The sequence below is a fragment of the Danio rerio genome, chromosome 14 (genome assembly GCF_052040795.2).
Source record: "Danio rerio strain M-AB ecotype USA chromosome 14, GRCz13ab, whole genome shotgun sequence".
NCBI classification, from domain to species: domain Eukaryota; kingdom Metazoa; phylum Chordata; class Actinopteri; order Cypriniformes; family Danionidae; genus Danio; species Danio rerio.
Window position 1 is genome coordinate 45831973 of NC_141034.1, and position 27722 is coordinate 45859694.

At 34.5% G+C, this 27722-nt stretch overlaps 2 protein-coding genes across 34 annotated transcripts in view; one reads left to right on the forward strand and one right to left on the reverse strand.

The window, feature by feature from the left end:
• Window positions 1-34: 34 nt before the first annotated feature.
• itga6l (integrin, alpha 6, like) lies at window positions 35-26772 on the reverse strand. Its single transcript, XM_087282007.1, has 25 exons — window positions 26545-26772; window positions 24240-24367; window positions 24018-24109; window positions 23687-23924; window positions 23446-23544; window positions 21325-21541; window positions 19265-19470; window positions 19099-19190; window positions 18513-18640; window positions 17358-17447; window positions 17211-17275; window positions 16757-16908; window positions 13428-13571; window positions 13014-13129; window positions 12144-12300; window positions 9899-9982; window positions 9727-9806; window positions 9518-9592; window positions 9136-9238; window positions 8736-8912; window positions 7047-7157; window positions 5193-5303; window positions 2527-2625; window positions 1870-1995; window positions 35-242 (listed from the first exon to the last, which is right to left on the reverse strand). Exons 1-25 carry the CDS (start codon window positions 26712-26714, stop codon window positions 195-197), a joined length of 3108 nt encoding a protein of 1035 aa, XP_087138133.1. The 5' UTR covers window positions 26715-26772; the 3' UTR covers window positions 35-194.
• The window catches only part of nitr13 (novel immune-type receptor 13), a 43177-nt gene continuing 20769 nt past the window's right edge, over window positions 5315-27722 (forward strand). For 8 of the 33 annotated variants that reach the window (XM_087279974.1, XM_087279958.1, XM_087279984.1 and 5 more), the window contains exons 1-6: window positions 5407-5495; window positions 6880-6974; window positions 7077-7162; window positions 8804-8946; window positions 16808-16918; window positions 26646-26778. The gene's annotated coding sequence lies outside the window, so the exon portion shown is untranslated. Of the gene's footprint in view, window positions 5343-5366; window positions 5496-6855; window positions 6975-7076; window positions 7163-8803; window positions 8947-16807; window positions 16919-26544; window positions 26779-27722 lie in introns of those variants that run through there. The other 25 variants (XM_087279972.1, XM_087279977.1, XM_087279967.1 and 22 more) reach the window with 24 other exon arrangements.

Below are 27722 nucleotides of genomic sequence, written 5' to 3' on the forward strand. Positions count from 1 at the left end.
TTGTCTTGTAGTGATACAACAGGACTGAGGACAGTTTGTAGTTAATAGCATTTATTTATGAACATCAACCAAATAAAAGTATGTGTAGAGGGAAAAAAATGCATCTGCATAAAAGAATTGTAAAAAACTGTACAGCATCCTGTTAATCTTTGAGAAGACTCGTCTCCGTCTGCTCGACACTTCTCCATTGCTTCTTAAACTTCCTTCTGTTTGGCACACGCTCCACACGTCAAGCACTCAAACTGAGAAACAACACAATTAACAGCAACTCTAAACACTAAATGCCTTTTCATTATCAGCATGTACACAGGAATTATGGAGGTAAAGTGAATAGCTTTCAGGAGCATTGTAATATACATTTCCATTCATTAAGACCTCATCGCCAGTTTTATCTAGTGACTATTTAACTTAAATTCACTATTCATTTATTGCAAGACTACAACTAAACAGTCTTAGTTGTACTCTGAGTTTGATTAATTAAAAAGGGCTAATTCACAATCGATCTTTTTTGTTTAGTGGAGACACTTTATTTTACCCTCAAACAAGGAATGAAAAAAGTTAGTATGATGCATATCTGTGTCTGTAAATCTATCTGTGATATAATGCAGCAGTTAGAGAGGATGGAGATGATAACAAAACCAGTAGGATTGCAGAAATAAACTACATAGAAGAGCATAGATTGCAATGATTAATCTCACTTTAATAAAATCTTTAAATGAGCAATATCACACGAGTATCAGTGCGATATGGCTGTATATCGCACTGCTGAGTGTGATATTGCATTTATACAACAGCTAGACGGCATAATTGCGTATATAAAAAAAGAAAAATCACACGGAGAGTCTAAATCCCTATTGTACGAGGAACTACTTTCTTCCGCCATTCATTCACATCTGCAGCTGACATCAGAATAGCAGAAACCATCAAGTGGTGCTCGCTGCAGAGCCATTTGAGGAGAGGTGAGCTCCAGAGAGGGGGAGCTTAAGCTTGAGCTCCACCTTTTTTGCACTTCTTCTACGAGTGATGTCACTGGGGGTAGGGTTAGAGGTGGGGTTGGTGTACGCATTAAAACAGCTTACAGGAGGAGGAGCGACAGCTCATGCTCCCCCTCTCTGGAGCTCACCTCTCCTCAAATGGCTCTGCAGCGAGCACCCTCTCCAAACCATTGCTAACACACTTTAGAACTAGTGCTTGATTCTCTATCACAATAATTAACCCAAAAAAGCCAAAGCAAACCAAACACTAGCAGATTATATGTTATAAATACAGCACTACAACATAGAAAAGAGTGAGAGAACGACTTAGAATATCTCTTACCAGTTGAATAATGATTTGATCTGCTGTAGTTTGCAATATGAAGAGAAAGCGCTTAGTTTTTCTCTCCTAAGGACTTATTATATGCTGTCGCCATCTTGTGGCGCAACCAACTTTGTTCTGTTCACTATGACAGGCTGATGGCTGCCGATCTCCGAAATCATAAATTTTTAAAATAGGCACTATCCTTATAGAGAAACTGCATAGTTGCAATCTAAACAACTCCATTCTCTCCTTACAAGTCTGTTAGTCTATTAATCTGCTGTAACTATGTGGGCGGAGTAATACACAAGAGTGAGGAGGCTGTATGAGTGCTGTTAGTGCAGAATATCTCACAGCTATCGGCCGATAATTCGAGAACTTGACAGAACTGTTGTATAAAATAAATACATCATCAAAATATTCTACCAAATGTAACACCTCAGGAAACATCACTTAATATTTTTAAGACACCCTGAATAAATACAATGCAAAATACACTAATCAATCAATTCTTTTCCTTCAGGTTAATACAAGAAAATGTTTATGTTTGCAGAAGTGATATTTGCACATTACCTTCCACAACAGGTAGAAGAGCAAAGCTAGTAAAAGCAGAGCGGTCACGACGCTGAGAAGAATGAGCCACCATGGCACTCGGCTGAGCAGAGCAGGTCTTCTCTCTGCAAAAACTGTCAGCTTCACCTGCAGCAGACACACACACACACACACACACACACACACACACACACACACACACACACACACACACACACACACACACACACACACACACGCATATCATTCAGGTACTTTCACCAAAACATTACACACAGTGTTTCTAAGGCGAGGCAGTGGCGCAGTAGGTAGAGCTGTCGCCTTACAGCAAGAAGGTCGCTGGTTCGAGTTGGCGTTTCTGTGTGGAGTTTGCATGTTCTCCCTGCCTTCGCGTGGGTTTCCTCCGGGTGCTCCGGTTTCCCCCACAGTCCAAAGACAATTGGTACAGGTGAATTGGGTTGGCTAAATTGCCCGTAGTGTATGAGTGTGTGTGTGAATGTGTATGTGTATGTTTCCCAGAGATGGGTTGCGGCTGGAAGGGCATCCGCTGCGTAAAAACTTGCTGAATAAGTTGCTGGTTCATTCCGCTGTGGTGACCCCGGATTAATAAAGGGACTAAGCCGACAAGAAAATTAATGAACAGTGTTTCTATATAAAAATGGATTATCTGTTATTAACCTTAGTGTCTGATGGCTGCATTCCAATATTCCCTTGAGTCCCATTAAGTGTCAAAGATGCATTCAATATGATGTCCAAGTAGTTCAATGAGCTGTATTCCTGCAAAAGAAGACACAGTCAATAATCATGTGGTTATATTAGTTTTTCTCAGTTGCTTTTGGTACATTTCTCAGATCAGAATTGAAATTTGCAAAACATTGTGTCTCTCAAAACAACGCATACATATAGCAGGGATGGCCTGCAAAAGCCAGTCTCTTCCTCAAAATCTATTCACCGTTCATCTCTCGAAACTAAATTTCAGTGTCAATGAACGTGTCAGCGCTGCCAGAATGATAAGTCATTGTGTGGCAGTCAAATGAAATGACTTATGCCGAGTTCAGACTGCATGATTTTCAAAGTCGTCGTGTGTCAGATGTTTTTACACTGCATGACTATCTGGGCTAGCATTTCATCGCTGCTTTGTTTACACTGCAAAATGGATTGGCGACGGGGGGTTTCACACTGCATGACTTTACAACACGAAGAATCGCCGACAACTTTGTCCAAACTACATCTCACAACCAAACACACGTGAGAAGTGACAAAGAAACGACGCTAGGTCATGTAGTATTTTTTTTCTTATTAACTACATAATGAGAAAGAAGCCTTAATTTGGGGAGGGGGATAGGAAATTAAGGAATAAGGAATTAAGTGGGAATAAGAGGTTACCAAAGCCACTGAGAGAAAAAAAAAAGTAATTCATAAACTTTCTTTTAAAAAATGCATGTGAAACCTGTCTAGGACACCAGATGAAGAAATCAAATAAATAACAACAGTAAGAGAGCATTTTTTAAGCTCGTAATTCAGTTTTTTTTCCACCCATATTTCTATTTTGCTCAATGTAGATTTTTTTATATGTATAATAATTGACTAATATGCAATTGTATTCTTTTTGCCCTCATAAAAACAAAAATTGTTAAGTCAAATGTGCCCGATATAACACAATTGTCTAATTGTATATCACAATTCTCAGGAAAATGTCAGAATTGTGAGATATTACAGCCTGATCTCATGAGGAAACGCAAGCATTTTACATTTTGTCAGTTTACACTGCAAAAAATGCTTTTCTTGCTTAGATTTTTTGTCTTGTTTCTAGTCCAAATATCTAAAATTTCATATATCAAGAAGCATTTTCTAGACAAGCAAAACATATTGTCTTGTTTTGAGAAATAATATGCCAATATTAAGTGAGTTTTTCCTTAAAACAAGCAAAATAATCTGCCAATGGGGTGAGCAAATTAATCTTGTTTTTTCTTTTGACGTAAGATTATTTTGCCTACCCCATTGGCAGATTATTTTGCTTGTTTTAAGGAAAAACTCACTTAATATTGGCATATTATATCTTAAAACAAGACAATATGTTTTGTTTGTCTAGAAAATTCCTCTTGATTTAGGAAGTTTTAGATTTTTGGACTAGAAACAAGACAAAAAATCAAAGTAAGAAAAGCATTTTTTTTGCAGTGTAGAATTTGTACGCATTTGTAAGAGTTCAGTCATACCAAAGTGCTTAGAATGACCAAGAGGCGACACTCAATAGACTGTTCTATTGCAACAGCAGCTGCCCCAGATTCCACCATTTTGGAGTGACAGCGGTCGGCTGTCCATTGGATCTTATTGCTGTCGCGATGGCAAGCAGGCAGCAGCTTTGTTTTTTTATAGATTTATTTAAAAATTTGCATTAAAGCTGAGATACAACCTGAAAGACGACAATACAACATTTACTATCACAATCATAAGCACGTTTAATAGTTTATTTTACTGTATAATAAAATGCTGTTGTTTTATTGGAATTTTAATTCCAAAATGGCTTGCCGCGCCATCTAGTGGCTGTTTCCCAAATCGCACTAGAGTGTTGCCTCTGGGTAATTCTATGCTCTTTGGTCGTACGAAAATGTACGATATTAAAAAGGAGGTGTGGTACCCAACCCCTTCCCTGAACCCAACCATCATTAAGTGATGAGCAAATCGTATTTAATTGTACGAATTAGATCATACAAATTCATACGAATTAGCCACTAAATCAAAAAGTTACAAATTGCCATGAACACTCAGAGGTGGACTTAGTGATTTGGGGGCACTAAGCAATTCCAGGCATGGGCCCTAGCATTAAAACTCAAAACACTCTACTTATCTATAGGTTTGTTTTTATGTAAATAAACTGCATGGTCAAATATTTTGTGGAAGCCTTATCTTAATGTAAAATTAAATACAGTAAATTCTCAAAAAAAAAGTTTACAAATTAACTATATAACAGTCAAATAGCCATTTTTGTGATTAGACTTAAGGAACGTTCCACCATTCATGGGGCCCCGGATTTGAAAGGAATTAATATATAGCATTAAAATCTTAATGATTATAGACAGGTTTTACAACATATGATAGAATATTTATAAAAGAGCTATATGATTAATATAGGCTTCCAGGCAATGGTCAGGCTCACTAATTCCCTGGGGCCCTAAAGTGGCTGCTTACCTCGCTTACTGTTTATTGCCACCTCTGCCAACACTGACAAATCTAGTTTATGTTCTTGATTTTTACTAAGTGATCTTCCAAGTGAACTTCAAGTGAAATGATTTCACTTTATTGTTGAGATTTTACTTTTACGTGAAATAAAAAAGCGACTGTACCTGAAGAAATGTGTTGTTCCATAAGCGCGCATGCAGCAGGATGACTGCGCTGCTGTCCAGCGCCTCTAGAGGGCACCGCAGCTCCACACAGCTCAACTCATCCGCGCACGTCTGGAAGAATCAGCGAATCAAAAAGAACTTCATGCACAGGTAGGTACGTTTGTTTACACATGTGACACGAGGAGTTTGTTTTCGTAACAGTCGTTTTCAAAGTATCACAGCAACAGGAAAAAAAACACAGATAATAAAGGAATAAAAAGAGTAGTAGATAGAGAATAAAAATACACAAATTGACAAATAGAGGTAGGCTACATTACTAGATATGTACAGCTATCAGACCACCTAGTTTTTTTGTGACAAAAGGACAAATTTTGTGGTGGTAATTACCAGAAATTTGCGGAAAATTTAGCAATTAAAACAAAATATATAGAAATCTAACAAATTATATATTTATTACAGTGTGTGCAAACTGAAATGTAAACTAAGCAGGTTGTTAAATTAATAAGTGCATGTGGGTGTGTAAATAGTTTTGTTTGCTCTAGAAAAAGGGAAAGAGTGAGAGAGATAAAAACATACATTTCAAAGAGCTTGACAAACAAAAGTCAGATAAAGGTAGGGGGAACAGAGCGGGGCACAAAGTAACACTTTTTGGTGTTGTTAAAATATTGAATAAAGTAATAGGGTTAGAAAAACTATATATTTTTACCAACAACACACAAGCCTCTCCTGCAAATGAGCACTAGTTGTATGATCGCCGGACCTTTGGTTTATGTGCAGTATTGCCAAAAGTGCCAGGAGTAAAAATGTTATTATTTACCCCACCTGCGGGGCAAGTTGTAATAGAGGGTTAGTTGTAACGTGCTTAAAAATGCAGATTACACATTTAAATCCAGTTTACTTTAAATAGTAGCTATATTTCCTCAGTAGTTGGCACATTTTTTTTATTCTACATAGCACAGCATGTTTATTTATTTATTTATTGGATGAACACTTTTGGATTTATTTGAATTATTATCCATTATTATACAATGCATTTACTTGCAGTATTAGCAATAACATCATTATTTTTTATAAAAAAATATTTTTTATTAAAAACATTTTATAATTCACTCATAATTCCAAAATTATTTTGTTTGTTTAGTTGGTGTCCTACAGTGTGTGGCTTGTTTGTAACACCCTGTTACAACTAACCCTGCTGTGTCATGTTTTTCTCAAAACTGGCTAGCAGTCACTGTGAGTTTTTTACATCTTTAAAAATGGTTTTATCTTTTAGCCTAGTAGACGGTAATCACAACAATATAAGATGTTTCCTACATACTTTCACAGATTAAAAAAAAAAAAATAAAAAAACATAGACTCTAGTAAAAAATAGTATTATGCTGCAAAAATGATTTCTTCTGTGTTTCTCATCCAAATTTTCCCAAACTTTTTCAATAATTGGCAGGAAGACGTCTGCCGACACTGGTGAAAACCTTGATTAACCCTGAGCAAATATCTTAAAACTCTGTTACATTTTACCCTGCGTTACTTTGTGCCCCGCGCTCTCCCCTAGTTCATCCAAAAATGTCAATTTACTCCACATCTTTGAGTTCCTTTGTTTTGTTAAATATTAAATGAGGTATTTTGAATAATGCTAAAAACCTGTAATCACTAACTTCCATAGTGTTTGTTTTCTCTACTATGGAAGTCAGAGGTTCCACCTTTCTTCAAAAGATCTTCTTTGGTGTTCAACAGAAGAAAGAAACTCATAAAGGTTTTGAACCACTTGAGTGAGAATAAATAGTAAGTACATTTATTTGAACTATCCCTTTAAATGCTTTTTTACATGTTGTAGAGACAGAAAGTTTAATTTACCAGGGTTTTATACTTTCTTTTGTTGCCCAGAAAGGGGAAAAAATCAGAAGTGGAGGCAAGAGCCTTCAAGCCGGATTCACGCTCCAGTTCCCGCTTTCCTCTGGATGAAGCCTGAGGTGTGAACACAGAACATTACTGACCTCTTACACAGAGTTTAAAGGATTTATATCAAATACAGACAGCTGCAAAGCAGAAAAGTTGGTCAATCATTGATAGATTTTACATGTAGGCTAGTCTCTAATATTCGCTCCTCTAGCGGTTGGTAAAAACTGCACGTGTCTCTTTGAAGAATATTGTTTTGGTTGTGATTTGGCCCTGCTCAGATTATTGTTTTTATAGAATCCATGTACTCTGAAATTTATAACAGACATCATCCCGTCGGGTTAAGTCTATTGTTATCAGTAATTAAAAAAACCCATAGTGACGTATAACATACAGTGGGGGAAATAAGTATTGAACATGTCATTTTTTTTTTCCTGGGAATAATATTTCTAAAGAAGCTGTTGACATGGAATTGAACCAGGTTTTGGTAAAAACCCAAAGAATACAAACATAAAAATAAAACAAAACCTAAACAAATCTGACGAATGAGTTATGTGTAATATTAAAGGCTTTCTTGATGATGACAGCTTCTCTGGAGAATAAAGTCACATGAATTGCTTAGGGATGGCTTTAACAGAGTTTAAAACTCTTGATGGTTCTGTGGGTTAAATCTGAGCTTTAACTTGTATTTTCTATTGGATTGAAGTCAGTGATTGGCTGGGCCATTCTACAGCTTTTTTTTTCTTTCTCTGAAAGAATTTGAGTTTCCTTGGCTGTGTTTTGGATCATTGTCTTGCTGAAATGTCCACCATCATCTTCATCATCCTGATTAGATGTTGGACTAAAGCAGCTAATATTAATGTATAATATTGAAGGGCAGAGGGTTGCTAAATAAGTACTGAGGGATTTCAGCTGCTGTCTGGGCTTTCACTGCCTTTCTACAGCTCCCTTTCTTCATGTGTTCAATGCTTTTATTCCGGCATCATTTTATTTTGTTATACATAATTTTCCTCTGGCTCCTTAGTGTATGTTCAGTATTTTTAAGTTTTTATGGCAAAGAATAGGCTAAATTCATTGCCTTTAATGTGAAATAACTGAATGTGAACATAGGAAGCTGAGACAAAATGTTTTAGAAGAAGATTTAATGAACTCTTCATTTGAAAACTATAGTTTTACTACAACTAACATAGTTAATTTGGCTAGTTTAGTAAAACCTGCTTAGTTTTGTAAGGTGACATCCAAAGCATAAGCTCAGGATGGAAATCGGACTGCTAAAAAGTCTGAAATAAATCACTTCATCTGTCAATTAAATAATTTGGTCTATCCCTGAAAATAAAATACAGCACATCACTACTATAATATAATCACTACTATAAAGCTCTGTTTTAAGAAAGAAGTATCACTAGGTTGGTCTTAAATAGATAATAGCCAAGCCATTTCTGAACACACTCTGCTCTTTTTTTAGTTTTTGAAATTGAGGAATTTGCCATGGTCAGTATTTCTTACTCATTGGCAACTATGCAATTTAGTGAAAATCCCACAGGACTAAAATAAAGCACTAATTATATCATAGTGTTTCAGGGTCAACACACTTTTCTTTGTACATTTTGAACACATTTACCGCTGTATACTCGACTGAGGATTTACCATGTTAAATCTGAGTGTGTTGATAGCCTCTGACGGAGTGCAGTGAATGATGTTTTTTCCTCGATCAGTGATCTGCATCAGGTACAGCAGCCGTTTTCCTGCTTTAGTCGCTTTTGGCCACTGAATATTCAGCACAGCAGAACCGAAGGACTTCAGAGGCCGACCGATGTTAAAAATCTGACTCCAGAAATGCAAAAATCAACAACATTCAGTGAGTATTTCAATAATATATATACTGTACATTAGGACATTAATCCGGTAGCTCTATTACTGAAAACTGAGGAAGATATTTGACATTCATAGACTTTTTATGACAATCATGTATTGGTATAAGTGTTTAAATGCATTACATAAATGTTAATGATAATGAAGCATTAGTTTTAAGGGGACAGACACCAACCCTAAACTCATATTGGACCAAAGAGCCAACATCATCTTCTGCTTTCATGGCTTTCTCATCTTTCACTTCTCCTCCAAAGAACAACTGGGAAGGTTTAGCAAGACTAAAATACATCAGAAAATCATAAGTTTTATTAATGCTTGCACATCAACAACTTAAAGTTAGAATGTCTTTTATACTGCAAATCAAATAAATGAGGGATACCTTTTATAACGTTTAAAAGAACAGCATTAAAAAATTGTACTCCTCAGTACCAATATAAATGACTCTAGAAATGCCTCTTTTTTATGCATCCTTGCAAAATGACTATAATAATATCAGTAATAATATCTTACTGACTGCTAACCAGTTTATATTTATGTTCAAGAATTAAAAGTCTTACCCAATGATATTTAGATGCAGTTCAAATATAATTTTGGCTTCCGCAACAACTATTGGGACATCTTGAATGCTGATCCTGCAGACAAAAAGGTTAATTAAAAACAACAAACAGCTTGTAATCCACTCTTCTTGTAATAAATATTAATAATACTTTGTAGTTATTTAGTTAATTAATTTTATGTTTAACTGTAACGAATATAATTTTCTTACGTTTTAAGGGCCAAAGTCACATTAGCACTAGTTACTCTTAAGGAAAGTTTTTCTGTGTTCAGCATCAGGAAGAATGAAACCTGTGAGGAAACGACCCTGGATTAGGAGGCTGAAAGATCTTATTATTGACTGAAAATATGTTTAATGGTCTGAAAATGAAAAGCTCTCAAACCTCTGCGTCTCTTTTCAAAGGATTTCCAAGTTGGCAGTCGGCCTGTGTTCTATTCTCATTGGGGTTACACTGCACCTGGGTAACCTGCACAACATAAAAAGTCATCTGAGGACACCTATATATATATATATATATGTGACCATGCGCTTTAAAAAATATCAATTTATGAACAGTTTAAGTATTTTGTGAGTCGCAGGTGTTTTCTGTTTATTTATGATTGTGAATTGCAATATGGGATGTTGATCTCTGCACTTTTGATTTTGAAAATTCGACTTTACAGTTTGACATAGTGACTTTAATTGACATTTCAGTGGCTTGAAATAATATAATTTCTAAGAAATAATATATAGAGACATACGTCTGTAACAGAAATTGTACTGGCAGTTTATTACAACGTTTTTGTAGCTTAATATACAACACCAACCCAGACAATATATCACTTTAAACTATTAAAAATGTTAATAAAATCACTTTTTCAAACTATTCAAGTTGTTGGAAAAAAGATCAAGGTCCCATATTGCAATTCAAAAGCATAAATATACGGGGAAAAATAAAAATAATAATATGAATCGCAAAAACGTACTTAACTAAAATGTACTAAACTATTAATTTACAGATTTTTTTTTTTTTTTTACAGTGTGGAGCACAAAAAAACAACCTCTGCGCACAGGTGTAATTTCGGCAATAGCTGAAAATACATTGAATGAGTCAAAATATGTTTATGTCAAAAATAATTAGAATATTAAGTAAACAGCAAGTTTCTTGAAGCAGTGTTGTACTGTAGATGTATCAACTTAATATTTTGATTAGTCATATGCATTGTTTAAAACTTAATTTGAACATTCAGCACTATGTTGGACAAATACTTTATTTTTACTATATACTTTACTGCTACTTACAAACCGTACATCAGTGGAAAGATTATTCAGATAATAAATATCAATTTCCAAAGAAATTACCCTTTTGACTGGTTTTATGGTCAAATGCAAAATGCAAATTTGGGTGGCGCAATGGGTAGGCTGTTGCCTTACAGCAAGAAGGTCGCTGGCTCGAGCCTCAGCTGGGTCAGTTGGCATTTCTGTGTGGAGTTTGCATGTTCTCCCCATGTTGCTGTGGGTTTTCTTTTGGTGCTCCGGTTTCCCCCACAGTGCCTCACAGCACAAGACATGCGATATATGAATTTAACTAAACTGGCCGTAGTGGATATGTGTGAGTGTTTATGGGTGTTTCCCAGTACTTGGTTGTAGCTGAAAGGGCATCTGCCATGGAAAACATTCGCAGGATAAGTTGGTGGTTCATTCCACTGTGGCGACCCCTGATGACTAAGCTGAAGGAAATTAAATGAATAATTAATAAATGTATTTTATTAATAAGTGAATATGTAGGCACATACATTTCTTTCATTCATTTTCTTTTCGGCTTAGTCCCTTTATTAATCAGGGGTCGACACAGTGGAATGAACCGCCAATTTATCCAGCATATGTTTTACTTAGTGGATGACTGGGAAACCCCCATACACTCTCATCCACACATACACACTCATACACTACAGACAATTTAGCTTACCCAATTCACCTATACCGCATGTCTTTGGACTCGTGGGGGAAACCGGAGCACCCGGAGGAAACCCACAAAAAAACACGGCGAGAACATGCAAACTCCACACAGAAATGCCAACTGACCCAGCTGAGGATGAACCAACGACTTGAACCAGGTAATTGTGCAACCCACTGTGCCACCATGTTGCATACATACATTTATCATTAATAAATATACAAAAAAAAAATGGATAATGGATAATTGATCTTGGATGAATGTAAACCTATATTAGTAATAAGTTTGAAAATACATCTACAAAAATCTGACTTAGAAAATTGAGATGTCTTTAATTTCAGATGTTCAATTTTTTAGAAGTTCAAATTCAAAACTATTTTTAAAGGCATATACTATTCAGTTTTACTTAATTACAATTGTTAATAATTCAAATAAACAAAATCAAATTTTAGATTGTTTTGGCATATTTTAAGCTCCATACTAAACAAATGGACTAACTTCAAATCCACTGCTAATTTTGAGTGCACAAGTCTAGGCCTGAATATGATAGTCCTACTAAACACCTGCAGTGGGTAATATTACAAATGTGTCTTAAAAAAAGGAGCAGAACACAATCAGACTTGTTGCAACAAAGATTGATTATCAAGAATGATACAAAGATACGATAAATTCAGCTAAATAAGAGACTCACGCTATTCTTCTTCGGCACGACTGATGTTAAATGCAAAACTTCTGGAAACATCACATAGAGTTGAGTGTGATGGGCATCATCTCCTCCTGTGTTGGTGACTGTGACCTCCAGGGCAATGTTCACATCACCAGGCGAAATTACAGGAACACCGTTTTCCCTTTAATACAGACACAAATAAAACACTGAGATTCAGTAATGCCAAAGAATGTCTATATTACAGCAAATATGTTCCAAATATACAGATATTGAAGAATAAGGAGACCACATAAATAATGGTTAGAATTTACAGTTTATAGTGTTTTACTATTATATCACATAAAAGTAATATGACATTTCTTCCAAATTTCTAATTTAATTGTTTTTGATAACAAATGTTTTACAATTTTTTTTTGCTTAAAAGGTGCAATATATAAAAGAAATCTATATTTGGTGAAATAATTCTGATTTTCAAACATAACCTTAATTTAATATATATTTATTATTTTTTAACATTTATTAATCTGACTAATTGTTATTTTCTTAAAAAGAAAGCATTAAATTACAATATTTTTGTTTGAAATCGACAAGAAATGTTTTCAGATCTTATTAGAATAAAATAAATATTAACATGATCTTACTCAAACCCACACCTAATACTGGATAAATAAATTATTTTTAAAGTGGTCTCTTAATTTTGTCAACGCCTATAAAATAACAGTGGAAAATGATTATTACTTGATGAATTTAATTGACTGTCAGGCTTAAAACTTCAGATTTGTCAGTACATGTTTTGCAGTTAGCAGTTGCCAAATTTCAGTCATGTGCTTTTTAAGCCTTGGTGTTTGGATTAAGTCCTAAATCCTGCACAAAGCACACAGACAGTGATTTTACATGGCTAGAGGGTCACACTGGTCCTGCTGTTGGTCTTTGGTGCAGAAGCTGTACTGGAGCTGCAGGTTACTCTGGCAGATGTTGTCACTTCCACAGCCCGAGTTCAGAAACGAGACCTGGGAGATAGTGTAAAGACTTGCTGAAGCTTTTATTACAATATACAGTAAGCTAGTATCATAATATTGCCATAAGCTGCAAAAATAACTGGTATAATTACAAAACATATTTGCAATTTTTGTGTTTATTGTACATACTAATTGGGAGTAATGCATTCACTAACATCAACAGTGGGAAAAAAGCTACAGTTGTTACAGAACTTCATTATAAAAATATATTGCATTAATGAATATTGGCGTATATCTAGATTATTGTGCGGCATAGGAAGGCAGGTCATATGGCAGATGATGTGATCACCTCTGCTTTGCTTGTTTTTTCCTGCAGTGTGTTGAGAACTGGCTCCAGATCAGGCAGGTTTCTGATGGTCTGTTTTGGATTGTCAGATGGTAGAGAAACAGACAGGCTGATGCTAATACTGGTCAGCTTGTCCTGGATTTCCCCCTAAAACAAAACACACTAGCTTTCATCATGAGTTCTCATTTGTGGTTTATAAAGGATGACACTTTACTTAAAATGTGATGTCTACTTTACTTGACATGTCATGAATGTGGGTAAGATTTTATGCAAACTTATGTCAACTGTTGTTAAGTGTCATTTGCTCAGTTGTGTAATTTTAAATGCAAAGACAACATTGTTTGTTATGACAACTTGACATAAACAAACACATCATAAACAGTCTTTATCTTTGTCATGACAACTTGACATTGCCTAAATTGTCATAAATCTTTCATAAACATGATTGTTATTAGGCCATTGTGTCATGAATATTTTTCTGATCACTTTTTCAGTGGAACAAACTGCATTTGTCATTAAAAGGTCTCATTAAAATTGTCATTACTGTCAAATCATTTTACAAGAGCTTCAATAATATTTAATGACATTTTAATGACAGATTCAGCTTTTACCACTGAAGCTGAGGTTAAAAAAATATTAATGACACTATTATAAAATTAATGACATATTTATAATGGCTTCATGACAATCATGTTTATGATAGATTTATTTGAAGTTTTGTTGTCTTGGTAATGTCAAGTTGTCACGACAAAGACAAAAGCAGTTTATGATGTATTTGCTTTTGTCAAGTTGACATCTTTGCATATAAAATATCATAACTGAGCGAATGACACTTAATATCTGTTAGAATCCTGCATAAAATCTCATTCAAATTCATGTCATGATTATAAAGGTTTCATGACAGTTTTATGAACACCTCTTCAACTAGTGTTACCAAATGTCCTACTTGTGCTCATCCATATGAAGCCTAACAAAAACAACCAGCATAAATGAGATCATTGACTCAAACATTCTAATGTACCAACTATCATTTTATCTCTGTTTTTTTCCTCTCAAAGCGATAATAAGATTTTATGAATCACCAAGGATCACAGTTTCTTCAATGCTCTACTTAAAATAATTTGATTGCCTGTCGGTCAATCAATAAACTAAATTTTTTTCTCTTTAAGATAAAATAAAGATGACACAAAAGTATTACAGAATGGTTCCATGCAACATGTTGTATATTAAGTGTGTTTTGAGGTACATAATACAGTTTGGTAAAAAACAAAAATATTCAATATACAACCAATATTTGATGTATTATTTAACTAAAATCCTAACCTTAGCTTTCTGTGCACAACTTGGTGTTTGCACAAATATAATATTAAAACAACAACACCTAGTAGTACAAAAACAGCAGCTGTCAGATTGGGCGATGAAGGTAATAATTTGCTGTTGTGATGAACCGAACAGTATTTTCTTCAGAGAAGAAAGAACATGGCTTGTGTGTTTTGTTTTGTTTCTATTATTCTTGAAATCTCACAACTTGTTTGCTTTTCCTTGATGGCTCAGAGTGTAGTGCTGTGCTGAATAGAGTCTCAAAAATGCAGTCCACATGATTTTTCTTAAATAATACATTATGTTTTGGTTTGTTTTTCACCAAACCCGAATACTGTTCACCCTCAACACACTTGATGCGTGCGGTATGCTGTGTTGCCAAATGTTTACTTTTTCATCATTTTTGTAAAAGCTTAATGTTGGCTCATAAATGTCATAACAGTTTCATAAATGCACAATTGTGTCTGGAAGACTTTTTTTTAAATAATACATTGACTAATACATTTTGGTTTATTTTTTACCACACCCTATCATATACCTCATAACGCTTGATATACACCAACCAACCACTTTATTAGGTACACTTTACTAATACCGGGTTGGACCTGCGTTTGCCTTCAGAACTGCCTTAGTCCTTCATGGGATAGATTTAACAAGGTACTGGAAATATTCCTCAGAGATTTTGGTCCATATTGACATGATAGCATCACGCAGTTGCTGCAGATTTGTTGGCTGCACATCCATGATGCGAATCTCTCATTTCACCACACCCCAAAGGTGCTCTATTGGAGTGAGATCTGGTGACTGTGGAGACCATTTGAGTACAGTGAACTCATTGTCATGTTCAAGAAACCAGTCTGAGATGATTCACGCTTTATGACATGGTGCATCATCCTTCTGGAAGTAGCCATCAGAAGATGTGTACACTGTGGTCATAAATGGATGGACATGGTCAGCAACAATACTCAGGTAGGCTGTGGCATCATCTGAATGTCGCAGCTGAAATTGAGACTTATCAGACCAGGCAATGTTTTTCCCAATCTTCTATTGTCCAATTTTGGTGAGCCTGTGCAAATTGTAGCCTCAGTTTCCTGTTCTTAACTGACAGGAGTGGCACCCGGTGTGAATTTCTGCTGCTGTAGCCCATCCGCCTCAAGGCTTGACTTGTTATGCAAACCATTTTGGCCATTTGGCTTTAACAAGGCATTTGTGCCCACAGAATTTCCGCTCACTGCATATTTTCTATTTTTTGGACCATTCTCTGTAAACCTTAGAGATGGTTGTGCGTGAAAATCCCAGTAGATCAGCAGTTTCTAAAATACTCAGACCAGCCCATCTGGCACATACAACCATGCCATTTTCAAAGTCACTTAAATCACCTTTTTTCCTGCAGCAGATCATCTTGACCATGTCTACATGCTTAAATACATAAGGTTGCTGTCATGTGACTGGCTGATTAGAAATTTGCGTTTATGAGCAGTTGGGCTGGTGTACCTAATAAAGTGGCTGGTGGGTGTATATGCTGTGTTGCCAATATTTTTTATTTATTCATCTGTGATTATAGCCAATAATTATTGGTGTTTTTTATATAACTGTTTTATTTAACAGTTATATCCATTAAAATAATAACATCTTTAGGAATGCAAAGATAATACATTTATATCTTAGTTTTCTTTTGTTTATTAAAATTTTATTTAATATGTTCGCCCAACATATTAATAATTTTTGAACTTCGATCTTCATTTTGTTAGTTAGATTAGTTCCAGCTTTGCTTTGGCACTGACTAATCTAATGTATTTGCACAACTATATTATTGTAAAGCATCATATAGAAAATATGAATTTAAAAGAGAGATTTGTGAGGTACTTATTTATGCTGAGCACAGTATGTATTCCTATTATACAGGCAGTTTATCATTAGAACATCACCAGGGTCAATAAATAATTAATGAATATTAATTTCTGGCTAAGCTAATCTTCAAAAGCCAGCAACTGAGTGTGAGCTGAGGGTACCAGCAGTCTCAGCTTGGTCTGCACACATGATTTTTGCCTCTGTGCTTTCAGTTGCTGGCGTCCGTTTGCAGCGTCCGAATTAACAAAGACCACTCGTGAAGGAAGACCCCTCTCTCTGCGCACTGTATCGGCCTCCAGTTTGTACTCAATCCCTGCAGAGAGGTAAAATACATTTAAAAAGGCTGAAAAAGTTCTAAGAAATTGCTCTGATAAGAAGCTATTAGCCAAGAACTAATCAAACACACCCAGCTGGAATGATATAAAGTAGTCAACATTGAAGTGGATCAAAACGTTTGATCAAAGTTGCCCTACAACTATTGAACAACACCCATTCTTGCCTTTGAAATACTTTTATGATCCACTTTAAATGTTGACTCCTGTAGATTGCTCTGGGGTGTTTTATTATTTTATTTTGTACATTTTTAAGCTTAGCAAACAAGAAATGGACTCTTACTTAGTTTGGGATTGTATGTTTGCGGCTCAGTTGTGTAGGTGAAGCAGGATTGAGCTGTAATAATGCTGAAAGATTTTCAAAATGCATTCAAATGAAAACTAAATCATTTTAATAACTTGTACATGAAATATTCTGGTGATATCTCACCATGGTTTTCTCTTGCAGTCCTGTGCCTTGAAGTCAATCTTATTTGGTGTTAATGTTAAGGTCTTTTCTATGTTTATCACTGGCTTAGTCCTTAAAAAAGAATGTATTCATTATTAATATAATAATTTATATTTACATATAAAAAATTTGGTTTATTAGTACATATAGATCATACTTTATCTTTCATGAAATACAGCTATGGAATTATTTGCTATATATTTACAATATTCAGTTATGTGTGTGAGTAAAACAAATATACAGTTGAAGTCAGAATTATTAGCCCCCCTGTTTGTTTTTTCCCCAATTTCTGTATATCGGAGAGAAGATTTTTTTCAACACATTTCTAAACATAACAGTTTTATTGACTCATTTCTAATAACTGTTTTATTTTATCCTTGCCATGATGACAGTAAAGAATATTTTCCTAGATATTTTTCAAGACAATTCTATACAGCTTAAAGTGACATTTAAAGGCTTAAGTAGGTTAATTAGGTTAACTAGGCAGGTTAGGGTAATTAGGCAAGTTATTGTATAAAGATGGTTTGTTCTGTAGACTATTGAAAAAAAAGATAGCTTAAAGGGGCTAATAATTCTGATTTTAAAATATTTTCTTTTTCTTTCTTTTTTAAACTGCTTTGCTTCTAGCCAAAATAAAACAAATAACACTTTCTCCAGAAGAAAAAATATTATCAGACATTCTGTGAAAATCATTTGGGAAAAATAAAAAAATCAATAAATTCTGATCTCAACTGTATATTTTGTTTAATTCTGTAAACAATTGCATTCTTTTTAAATTTAAAATAAAAATGTTGTAATTTGTATATTAATTTTACATTTGATATTTACACAATAACAATGCTTTAACTTCAGAAGAATTAGAAAACTACAGTTGGTGGAATAACACTTAAAAAAGCTCTAAATTACAATATTTCTGTTTCAAATTTAGAAGAAATGTTATCTGTTAAATGTTATTCTGTTACTATTACAGAATAAAAACAAATGTTAACATTTTACTTAACCATATCGAATAAATCCATTAAACTGAGAATTTTCAAATGGTCTCCTAATTTTTTCCATAGCTGTATATTTATAATGAATGTGTCAGAATATTTTATATGAATGAATATACATTTATAAGAGTAGAAATCATTCAACCTGTAAATCAGCACAGTATCTGAGAATGAACCCACAGCCAGCTCTGGATATCCATTACCGTCCATATCCATGTTTCCAGCCAAGGAATAACCAAACAATTTGATGCTATGATCTCCAGCATTTAAAACCTTTAAACAGAAATAACAATTTAACAAATGTAACTTATCTTGCAAGTTTATTTTTTAAGAATTGACAAATCTTAATTATGACTGCAAGTGCATTCAAGTAATTTTGGTCAGAGCAAGATGGCTATGAATCTCTAATTAAAAACATTGAAGAAGATTTTTCAGCTTTTAAAATTAAAAATGAAGATGCATCAGGAAGTTTTTTAATGAATGTGCTGTTATAATTGTATAACACTGGTATTTGTTTTTAGATTCAGCTAAAAACTAATTGTTTTAAATAAAATGTTTATATTTCAATTCATTTTTCAATCATAAATATGACTTTTGGTGTCATTAATATGCATTTAACTCGTAAAAGTGATCTCTTCAACATGGTTTAAATGTAAAACACATCATTCCTAAAGCTCTAATGCAACAAAAAGTTATATACAAGTTATAAATATGCAACTTCTTTAACCAACCGTTGGTTTGTGATGAAATCCTGCAGCTGAACCATGGTAAATATACACTCGACCTCTCCCTGAATCCTCATTTGGTGCACTGGCTGCAAAGTCTGTACAAAATCATCAGTCAGATGCACAGTAAACATAATTTAATACACTGAACTAAAATAACCTCTCCTTCAACCTTGGTATCCATCCTGATTGAGATCCCCAACATGTGCCACTGCCAGTCCAAACATGGAGTCTCTTTTACCATACAGACACACTGGTTGGATGTGGCTCCAGTGTTGTCCTTCAGCTTGGTTGATGTAAATGTACACAGCACCTCCTACATCATCATCCATGTTTTTACTGGAGAACTCGGGTGCACCCACAACAATGTCATCCCACCTGAAGCAATGTTAAAAGGAACACTGACCCAATTATTTCGATTAATCCTTTAACTTGAACTTTAAGAATTTTTTGCAACGTAGGTTCATTGGGAAAATGTGCCCGGGGATACATTTCTGAGAACCAAAAATATGTGCCTCGGGGCACATAATGGCTGCATTTTGTGTGTAAAACGAATGATGCAGGGTAGTACTGCTGACCGAATACTTCCATATGGATGGCTTTTTCGGGAATACTGGTTTTCTTGGTAGCTCGTGTGAGAAAACATGCCCCAGTAACTTATTTGAGATGGTTAAAAATGTACATGGTGGTCTCTAATGGATTTGTAAAAAAGAAAAAGGGCAAGAAAAAGTAGTCCAGGATACACATTTCTTGGTTCTCAAAAATGTAGCACTGGGCTTATATCAACAATGAGCTTGAATTGTTTTTTTTTTACCAGTTTCAATTGTGTTCCTGACTCCAATCTAATCTAATTTATTTAGAGTTTTTGGTTTTAATGATAACCTTTGTGCAACCAGGTAGTTATGATTCTTGTTAAAGGGTTAATAAATGTATGTAGAAGCCATTGAAAACCCACTGAACATTTATGTTATTTAAAAAAAATCTACATTTATTTTGGAATATAGAGGGAGCCATTATTTTTGTGGGGCTTTTACTACAACAAATCTCATGATTCTGTGTAGCTTTTAGTAGTAATTTTAGTCAAAGGGCAACAAAACACAATATAATTCTTCACTATCAATGCTTGTCAACATTTGTCTTAAAATATTTGATAAGAAGATGCAATGTAAGTTCACTGCTTTTCTTGTAATTAGAACACTGTAAAAATGCTGGCAGAACATGAAGGAATGAAATTAACCCATTAGTTTCTACAAATGTAGGTTGGTTGAACATAAAATAATTAATTTGTTCTCCCAAAAAACTCAAGAAATGGGTTTTTTCAGCTTAATTTATATTAGAAGTTTGAACAAACAGAAAATGTCATTGTTTTGAGTAAATAGGAGAAAAGACTGGCAAAAAAGAGAATTCTTGTAGGGAAAAATCGACAGTAGTGAAGGTTTGCATTACTCCTCTTCAACTGAAAATTACAACCAAATGCCACACAATGTGGAATTGTATCAGTATTTTACTTTCCTAGTTGTGTAAAGGAGTGGCACGGTCGCTTCACAGAAAGAAGGCCACTGATTTGAATCTTGGCTGTGCCAGTTGGCATTTCTGTGTAAAGTTTGCATGCTCTCCCCTTGTTTGACTGAGTTTCCTTCGGGTGCTTCGGTTTCCCCCACAGTCCAAAGTCATACACTATAGGTGAAATGCTTCGACTGTAGTGTATGAGTGTGTGTGTGTGAATTATTGTGTATGTGTGTTTCCCAGTACTGGGTTGCAGCTGGAAGGGCATCCACTGGGTAAAACATGCCGGAATAGTTGGCAGCTTATTCCGCTGTGTTGACCCCTAATAAATAAGGGATGAAGCCGAAGGAAAACAAATAAATAGTTGTGTAAAAATATTTTGGGTTGCTGTAAAAAAAGCAACAAGCAGCGTGAAACTGCTTTTCATCAAAATGAAACTATTAAATGTCAAGCATTGCACACATAAAATAATGGTATCCCCCAACAGACCAAAATGTACGTATTTTTATATAAAATAAATCTTTCAGGTATGTTCTACTACATACTTCAATATGAGACTTAATTTTACTGTACATCATTTTAAAACATACAAGTCATAATAACTGGGGTTCCCTTTTTACACATAATAAAGTAGGTTGTAAAAGTGGAGTGTACTGATTACTCATGACACATTTTACAGCCTCATCCGGTTTAGTCATTACTGTAACTAGTTAAATGAAGACTCACCCGTCTGCGTTTAAGTCAAGAATGGTGAGGTCGTAACCAAAGGAGGAGGCTAAACCCGGTCCTCGAAGGATGTGTTCGACTTTTAAGTTTCTGGCTTCTGTTCTGTCTTCTGGTCTCAGTAGTAAAACCTCCCCGCTGTGGTTTGATCGTGGAGCGCCTGCTACCACATTCAGCTCTCCTTTCTTCATCAGGTTCATCCCAGTGTCAAGAGCAAAGCCTAGAGAGGATGCAATGAAGTTGTTTATAAATAGATCAATTCACTGTTATGTCATACATTGAAAAAATTATTGATTGGATTTACATTTGGTTACAAACGATTTATATGGTCTAAATTTAAATAAACAAATTAAGTTGAATTTTAGAAAATTTTGTTTTTTGTTTAATTCCAGCCCATTTAAATTTTTAGCAATCACTTACCTTAAAAAAATTAAATCCGATCAATTTTCAGCATACACACACAAACACTTGAAGTCAAAATTATTATTATCCTCCTATGTTTTCATTTTCTAACATTTCCCAAATGATGTTTAAAGGAGCAAAGTATTTTCACAGTCTTTACTATAAAATTCTTTCTTCTAAAGGAAGTATTTGTTTGATTTCGGCTAGAATGATTTTGTTTTATTATTTTTTTTGTCTACAGAACAAGCCAATGATATACATTGATTTGTCTAATTACCCTAACTTAACTAATTAACCTAATTAATGATTTTGGATAAAATGTGGTTTTATAAAAAAAGCATCTAGCTATTGTTTTAACAGATTTGCAATTACAGTTTTCTTAAAAATAAATAAATATTTAAATAAATAAATAAATAAAGATAAAGAAATCAATGAAATAAGTTTATTAAAGCCTATTTTGATAATAGACAATAATAAAACATACTAAAATATTTTTAAGTCAAATATCCTGTAGTTAAAATAATGAAATTATGAATGACTAAAAAAATAAATAAATAAAATAAAAAATGAAAAATAAAAAAAGTCACAAAATCTACATTTACACATTTGGGTCGATTTCTGTTATAAAATGTCATAATTATAATGTTATAAAAGTCTTAATGCACTATTAAGTCTTGATTTTTTCTTCAAAAATACATTGAATGGTTTGTTTTCCAGCGAACCCTATCGTATACAGCATGGCATTTGATATATATGTGTGTAAATGTTTTTTTTTTTCCTCAAATATTTCCCAAATGATGTAGAGCAAGGAATTTTGACAGTATTATAATATTTTTTCTTCTGAAGAAAGTCTTATTTGTTTTATTTCAGTAGTTTTTAAGAAACATTTTAAAGGTTCAAGAAACCCTGGAGTACTTTTTTTGAGAATTTAACAGATTTGTGTGTGTTGAGCATCAGTTAAGACAATGTTTGTACCTGTCAGCTTTAATTGTGGGGAAAACTGGATGATTTTGATGCTTTTGTCAGCTAATTTCATCTTCCTGGTTTAAAATAAATTTTGGGGCAGGATCAAAATCGGTGACATAATGCGAATCTGCTAGTGGGGTGATGAGACGTCGGTTTCTTATTATTATTGATTACTCATTCATTTTCTTATCATATAAGAAGACCCTGCTTCTTAATTATTCATGAGAGCATGTGCTTTCCGAAGACAAGGCAGACCTGCCAAGCTGTGAGACCCAATGACTGGGTGAGACAGCGTCCGCTACACAGTATTTAGCCGTTTATGAAGAGTCAGACCCGGGGATTGAGGAGGAGAGAAGTCCTTATAGTGTTTATATAAACACAGTTATCTTTCTAATGATAAAACAAATTGTGGTTATGTGTAAATAAAATTATGAATAACAAATGTAGCAGGACATTAAATTACTTTTTGTTTATTTCTTTGCATTTTAACTCTGTAAACTGTAAAATCATGGGTCTTCTCACGGTTTTTGTTTCATTTTGTGAGCCAACTGAAAATAGTTGTTCGCTCCCCTCTTTTTTCCCTGCTCTGCCGGCCACACCTACCTCTGCTCATAGAGCTCCACGCCCATTATCCTTTTTTAAAATTAATTCTGAGGTAGACTTGATATAAAAAATATTTCGGTTAAAAACAGAAATTGGGGGAAAAATACACACACACACAAAAACACACACAAATATGACATTGCCCTTGATCACCTAAAAAGCTGCTGATGTCCACAGGATTGAGTTCGTGTTCATCTGCTGTTTCATAGATCTCCAGAGAGAAGTCCTCAACAGGCTCCATGTGCACAATGCCTAAAGGGTGAATAAGAGAAATGTCATTATCAATTACTTCATATGACATATTTTGCTGTATTTGGAATTTACAAGGAATACTTTACAAATGTAAAGGTTTACTTTATCAGTAAAGAACCACCTTCCTGTTGCTTTGCAATACCTTTCCAGTCATATGCTCCTGGAGCTCCATAAACAAGATATTTGCTGTCTTTGGAAAAAGCTACAGAGAGACCCTGTTGACAGTACCCAAAGTTGTGTTTATCTGTCTCCCGAGTCCTACAAAATGATCTCGTGTCTGCTCCATCCGTCCCCAATACAAGGTCCTGTCCCAGGACAAAGCATCTGCCCAATAACCGCTGATTAGTGAAGCTCCAATCCTGGTATCTGTGTGCACAGGTCTAGACACAACAGAGTAGCTTATTAATAAAACATGTATTGATAGTGTCAACTTTTGATAGTGTCTTCATAACAAAAATATGAGGATTATTTACCACTACTTTGCCTCCTCGTCCCTGACTTTGAACACTAACACCTAGCCATTGGTTTTCTCTATAGTCCACTCCTGGATGATCTTTAGATCGAGCTGCCAATACAGAATAATTAAAATATGTCTGTCAAGATGCTTAAGCGTGTTACTTTAATCAATAATACAATTGACAAGCAAATAAATGAGCAAAAGTCATTCAAATAAATAAAGTGAAACCCCAACTAACCTTTTATATCAACGGGGATGCGTTCACAGTCATCAGGTTGAGTTGTGAATTTACACCTGTACAGACCACCAGATATATTGGCGTTTTGAACTGGCAATGCTTTAGCACGAGGAGCTCCAATCAGCAGTCTGAAAACGTAACCATCATGTTGTCAGATACAGTGTTGGACGAAAGTTTGGGAAAACCTAGCAGAAACTGAATATAAAACATTGAATAAGAATAGGAGAACAAGGATAATGCATGTTATTTTTTATTTAGTACTGTCCTGAATAAGATATTTTACAGAAAAGATGTTTACATAGTGACACTTTTGGACAAAACGAAGATGTCTAAATGTGTTGAGATATCATGTTTTCCCCATTTAGTGCCTTTCAGAGGCAAAAAAGATACTTGCCAGTCTTCAGAAAAAAACAAAAAACAAATCAAGTGTAATTTACAAAGCATCAGTGTGATTTTAAATCTTATTTTTTTTCAGTGTGAAAAGATGCATCTCAGAATCATACAGTCACTGCTGGAAAGGGTTCAAATATGAAAAAGTAATAATAATAATTATAATAAAATCGGCAAACTGCCCTCAAAAGACAATTTATTAAATATTAAAACATTTTTTTCTCTGTTTATAAAACTAAAGGGACAATTGTTGCTTAATTTTATTGTTTTTTTATTGGTGATTCATAATATGTAATGTAATCTTAAGCTTGGCAAGCAGTTTTGGAGAAAATGATGTTTCCCCATTTAAACAGAATGCTCGAGCATACTGCCCTAGAGATGCTTCAACGATGGCCGCCGAGTGAAATGACTTGCCTTTAAGGGACTTTGGTTTAATTTGCTCGAGCAATTTCTTAAAGATTTTTTAGAATGTGCACACACTGACCCTTTTTCCATCCAATAATTTCACCATTGTTTTGTTTTGTGGATTATATGTAAACATTCATTCATTTTCTTTTTGGCTTAGTCCCTTTGTTAATCTGGGGTTGCCACAGCTGAATGAACCGTTAACTTATCCAGCATATGTTTTACACAACGGATGACCTTCCAGCTTCAACCCATCACTGGGAAACATCCACACACACTCATTCACAATCACACCCATACACTATGGACAACTTAGCTCACCCAATTCACCTATACTAGCACATGTCTTTGGACTTGTGGGGTAAACTGGAGAACCCGGAGAAAAGCCAAACGAACATAGGGAAAAACCATACACAGAAAAGCCAACTTACCCAGGTGAGGCTTGAACCAGTGACCTTCTTGCAGTTAGGCGATCGTACTTATATGTAAACATTTTTTTACGTAAAATACTTCACAGGGACAGTACTAAATAAAAAAATAACAGCATTTTTTCTATAATCTCTCTTATTTAGCTAAAATTGCATTTTCACATCTTCTGCAAGATGTTCCTAAACTTGAGCATAACACCAGGGTGTGAATTACAGGGGGGTTTAGGGGGAATTAACCCCCCCCCCACCCCCAATTAATGCTTGAAGGATGTCAGAACAACATGTATGTGGGGTTAGTCTTCTAAATAGTGAGAAATAGTTTGCTCTGGTTTGCATCTTAAATACTATTATTACTAATTAAATAATAGATAATAAAGATATATTTGACCACTTCTACAATGGATTATACCATTGTAAACGCAATTAATATAAGCCGATAGACATAGTAAGTTTTTACAAAACACTTTTCTTGTAAAATAGGTGTATAGTCTAAAAGTAAAATAAAATTAGATGCCTGCAGTACCCTCTGCAATGGCTTATCACAGGATATTTTAGGTCTGAATAGTCAAACTATCCCACAAAACACTGACAAAGTAATTGTGTTGCATTAACAAAATAGATGTCATCTCATTTGATTCACTGAAGCTTGTATTACACAAAATAATAGTTAAAAATATAATAAAGTTGACCCCCTGATTGTCACTGTATACTGTAATTCGCACCCTGCATAACACTATAGATAAATAGACAGAAATAGACAGATTTCCTCCACATATTTTAAAAGCATCTGATTAATGTCACTTTTGCAGAACCCCTTTTAAAAATAAAACAATTTCTAATTTACATTAATATTTTATTAAATTTGGACACTATATAATTTAATAGTAGACCTATATAATAGTAAACAAATGCAAATCAGCATGTGACATACTGTTACTGACATTACATGGTAATTATAAAATGTTAGGGCTGTTTTTATATAATATAATATAATATAATATAATATAATATAATATAATATAATATAATATAATATAATATAATATTGTCACACATAACGTAATTGAAAACCGTTTTCTCACACGCGCTGGTCTGAAGGTTTGAGCTGATGATGCATGGCCATAGAAAAGCCAAACAAACTGTCTGCTTCTCCTCGCTTCCTCATCACGTTCTGTGTGTCCAGGTTAAAGACAAAAACCCGTGCTGGAAGAATTATCCACACGGTGAAGAGGAGACTGAACAACATGACCATGGAGCTCGGTGGAGGAGACTGCAGTTAAATTCCAGAAAACAACCCCAACAACTCCTACAGCAGGGTGAGGCGAGGCGACACTTTATATCAACCCTGGCTGATTTATGTCCTCAGGGTGGGGATAAGAACAATTGTACAGTATGTAGGTTAATGTTTAGCTGTGAAGGAAAGGTGAACACATGCCCTTTCATCCTCAGTCATTTCCTGACAGGTTTAGTCAAGTTCAAGATAAGACTCGACGTACTGTAAAATGGCGCAATTTGTGATGAGAATCAGTACGAGTATATGGGATGGACAAAATGAATGTACACCACATGCAGGACACAGCGTTTATCTAGACAAATTGAAAACACATAACAAATACATTTGTAAATAAAGGCCAATTAAACCGCCGTTTGATTTCTAAAAGACTATTTGATGAATTACACATTGAACCAAAAGATGGCGCTAAAGATTTTTGGTGTAATAGATACATTCAGGTTCAATCAATGGTCAAGCACACATACAGTCGTTGTGTACTGCAAAATATTTTTATACAGGCCTGTGGCCAGAGGTGTTCAGGTGTTTCGAAAGGCTCACCCCTCTTCTTTTCAGAATTTAGCCCCTATATGAGCTCATTCGTCCCATTTTTGACAGTATGCCATTATGAATTGTGAAGATAACCAATAGAAGAAGGTTAAGAAGTATAATCAAACAATGAAATAAGGCTTTTATCATTTAAATAGAAAAATTTTAACTGAGGAAATGAGCTGGCCAGTTTGTTATTTGCCTATAGGCTACAGTTTTACATTTAACAAGTTTTTTATAATGGATTATAATAAATTAGCATTTAAAAAATAACTATGTTTTCCATATTTCTAAAATTCCAATCTCATTGCATTATATATAAAACTGTAACAACTTGTAAATAAACACACATTTTTTTTTAAACAAAAATTAGTAATATAAGCAGTTTGACAAAATGGAAGTATTTTTGCTGCATCAAAAGTGTGGTAGTGATCACCATCC

Bases quoted from the DNA above. Each gene is read 5' to 3' on its own strand.
- itga6l (XM_087282007.1), bottom strand. From the start codon at position 26,714: ATGGTCATGTTGTTCAGTCTCCTCTTCACCGTGTGGATAATTCTTCCA. The intron at 23,925-24,017 runs GTAAATAATCCT...TGTTGTGTCTAG, and splicing joins GACGAGGAGGCAAAGTAGTG to ACCTGTGCACACAGATACCA. The intron at 5,304-7,046 runs GTAAATTAAACT...TGATTCTTCCAG, and splicing joins AAAGAAAGTATAAAACCCTG to ACGTGCGCGGATGAGTTGAG.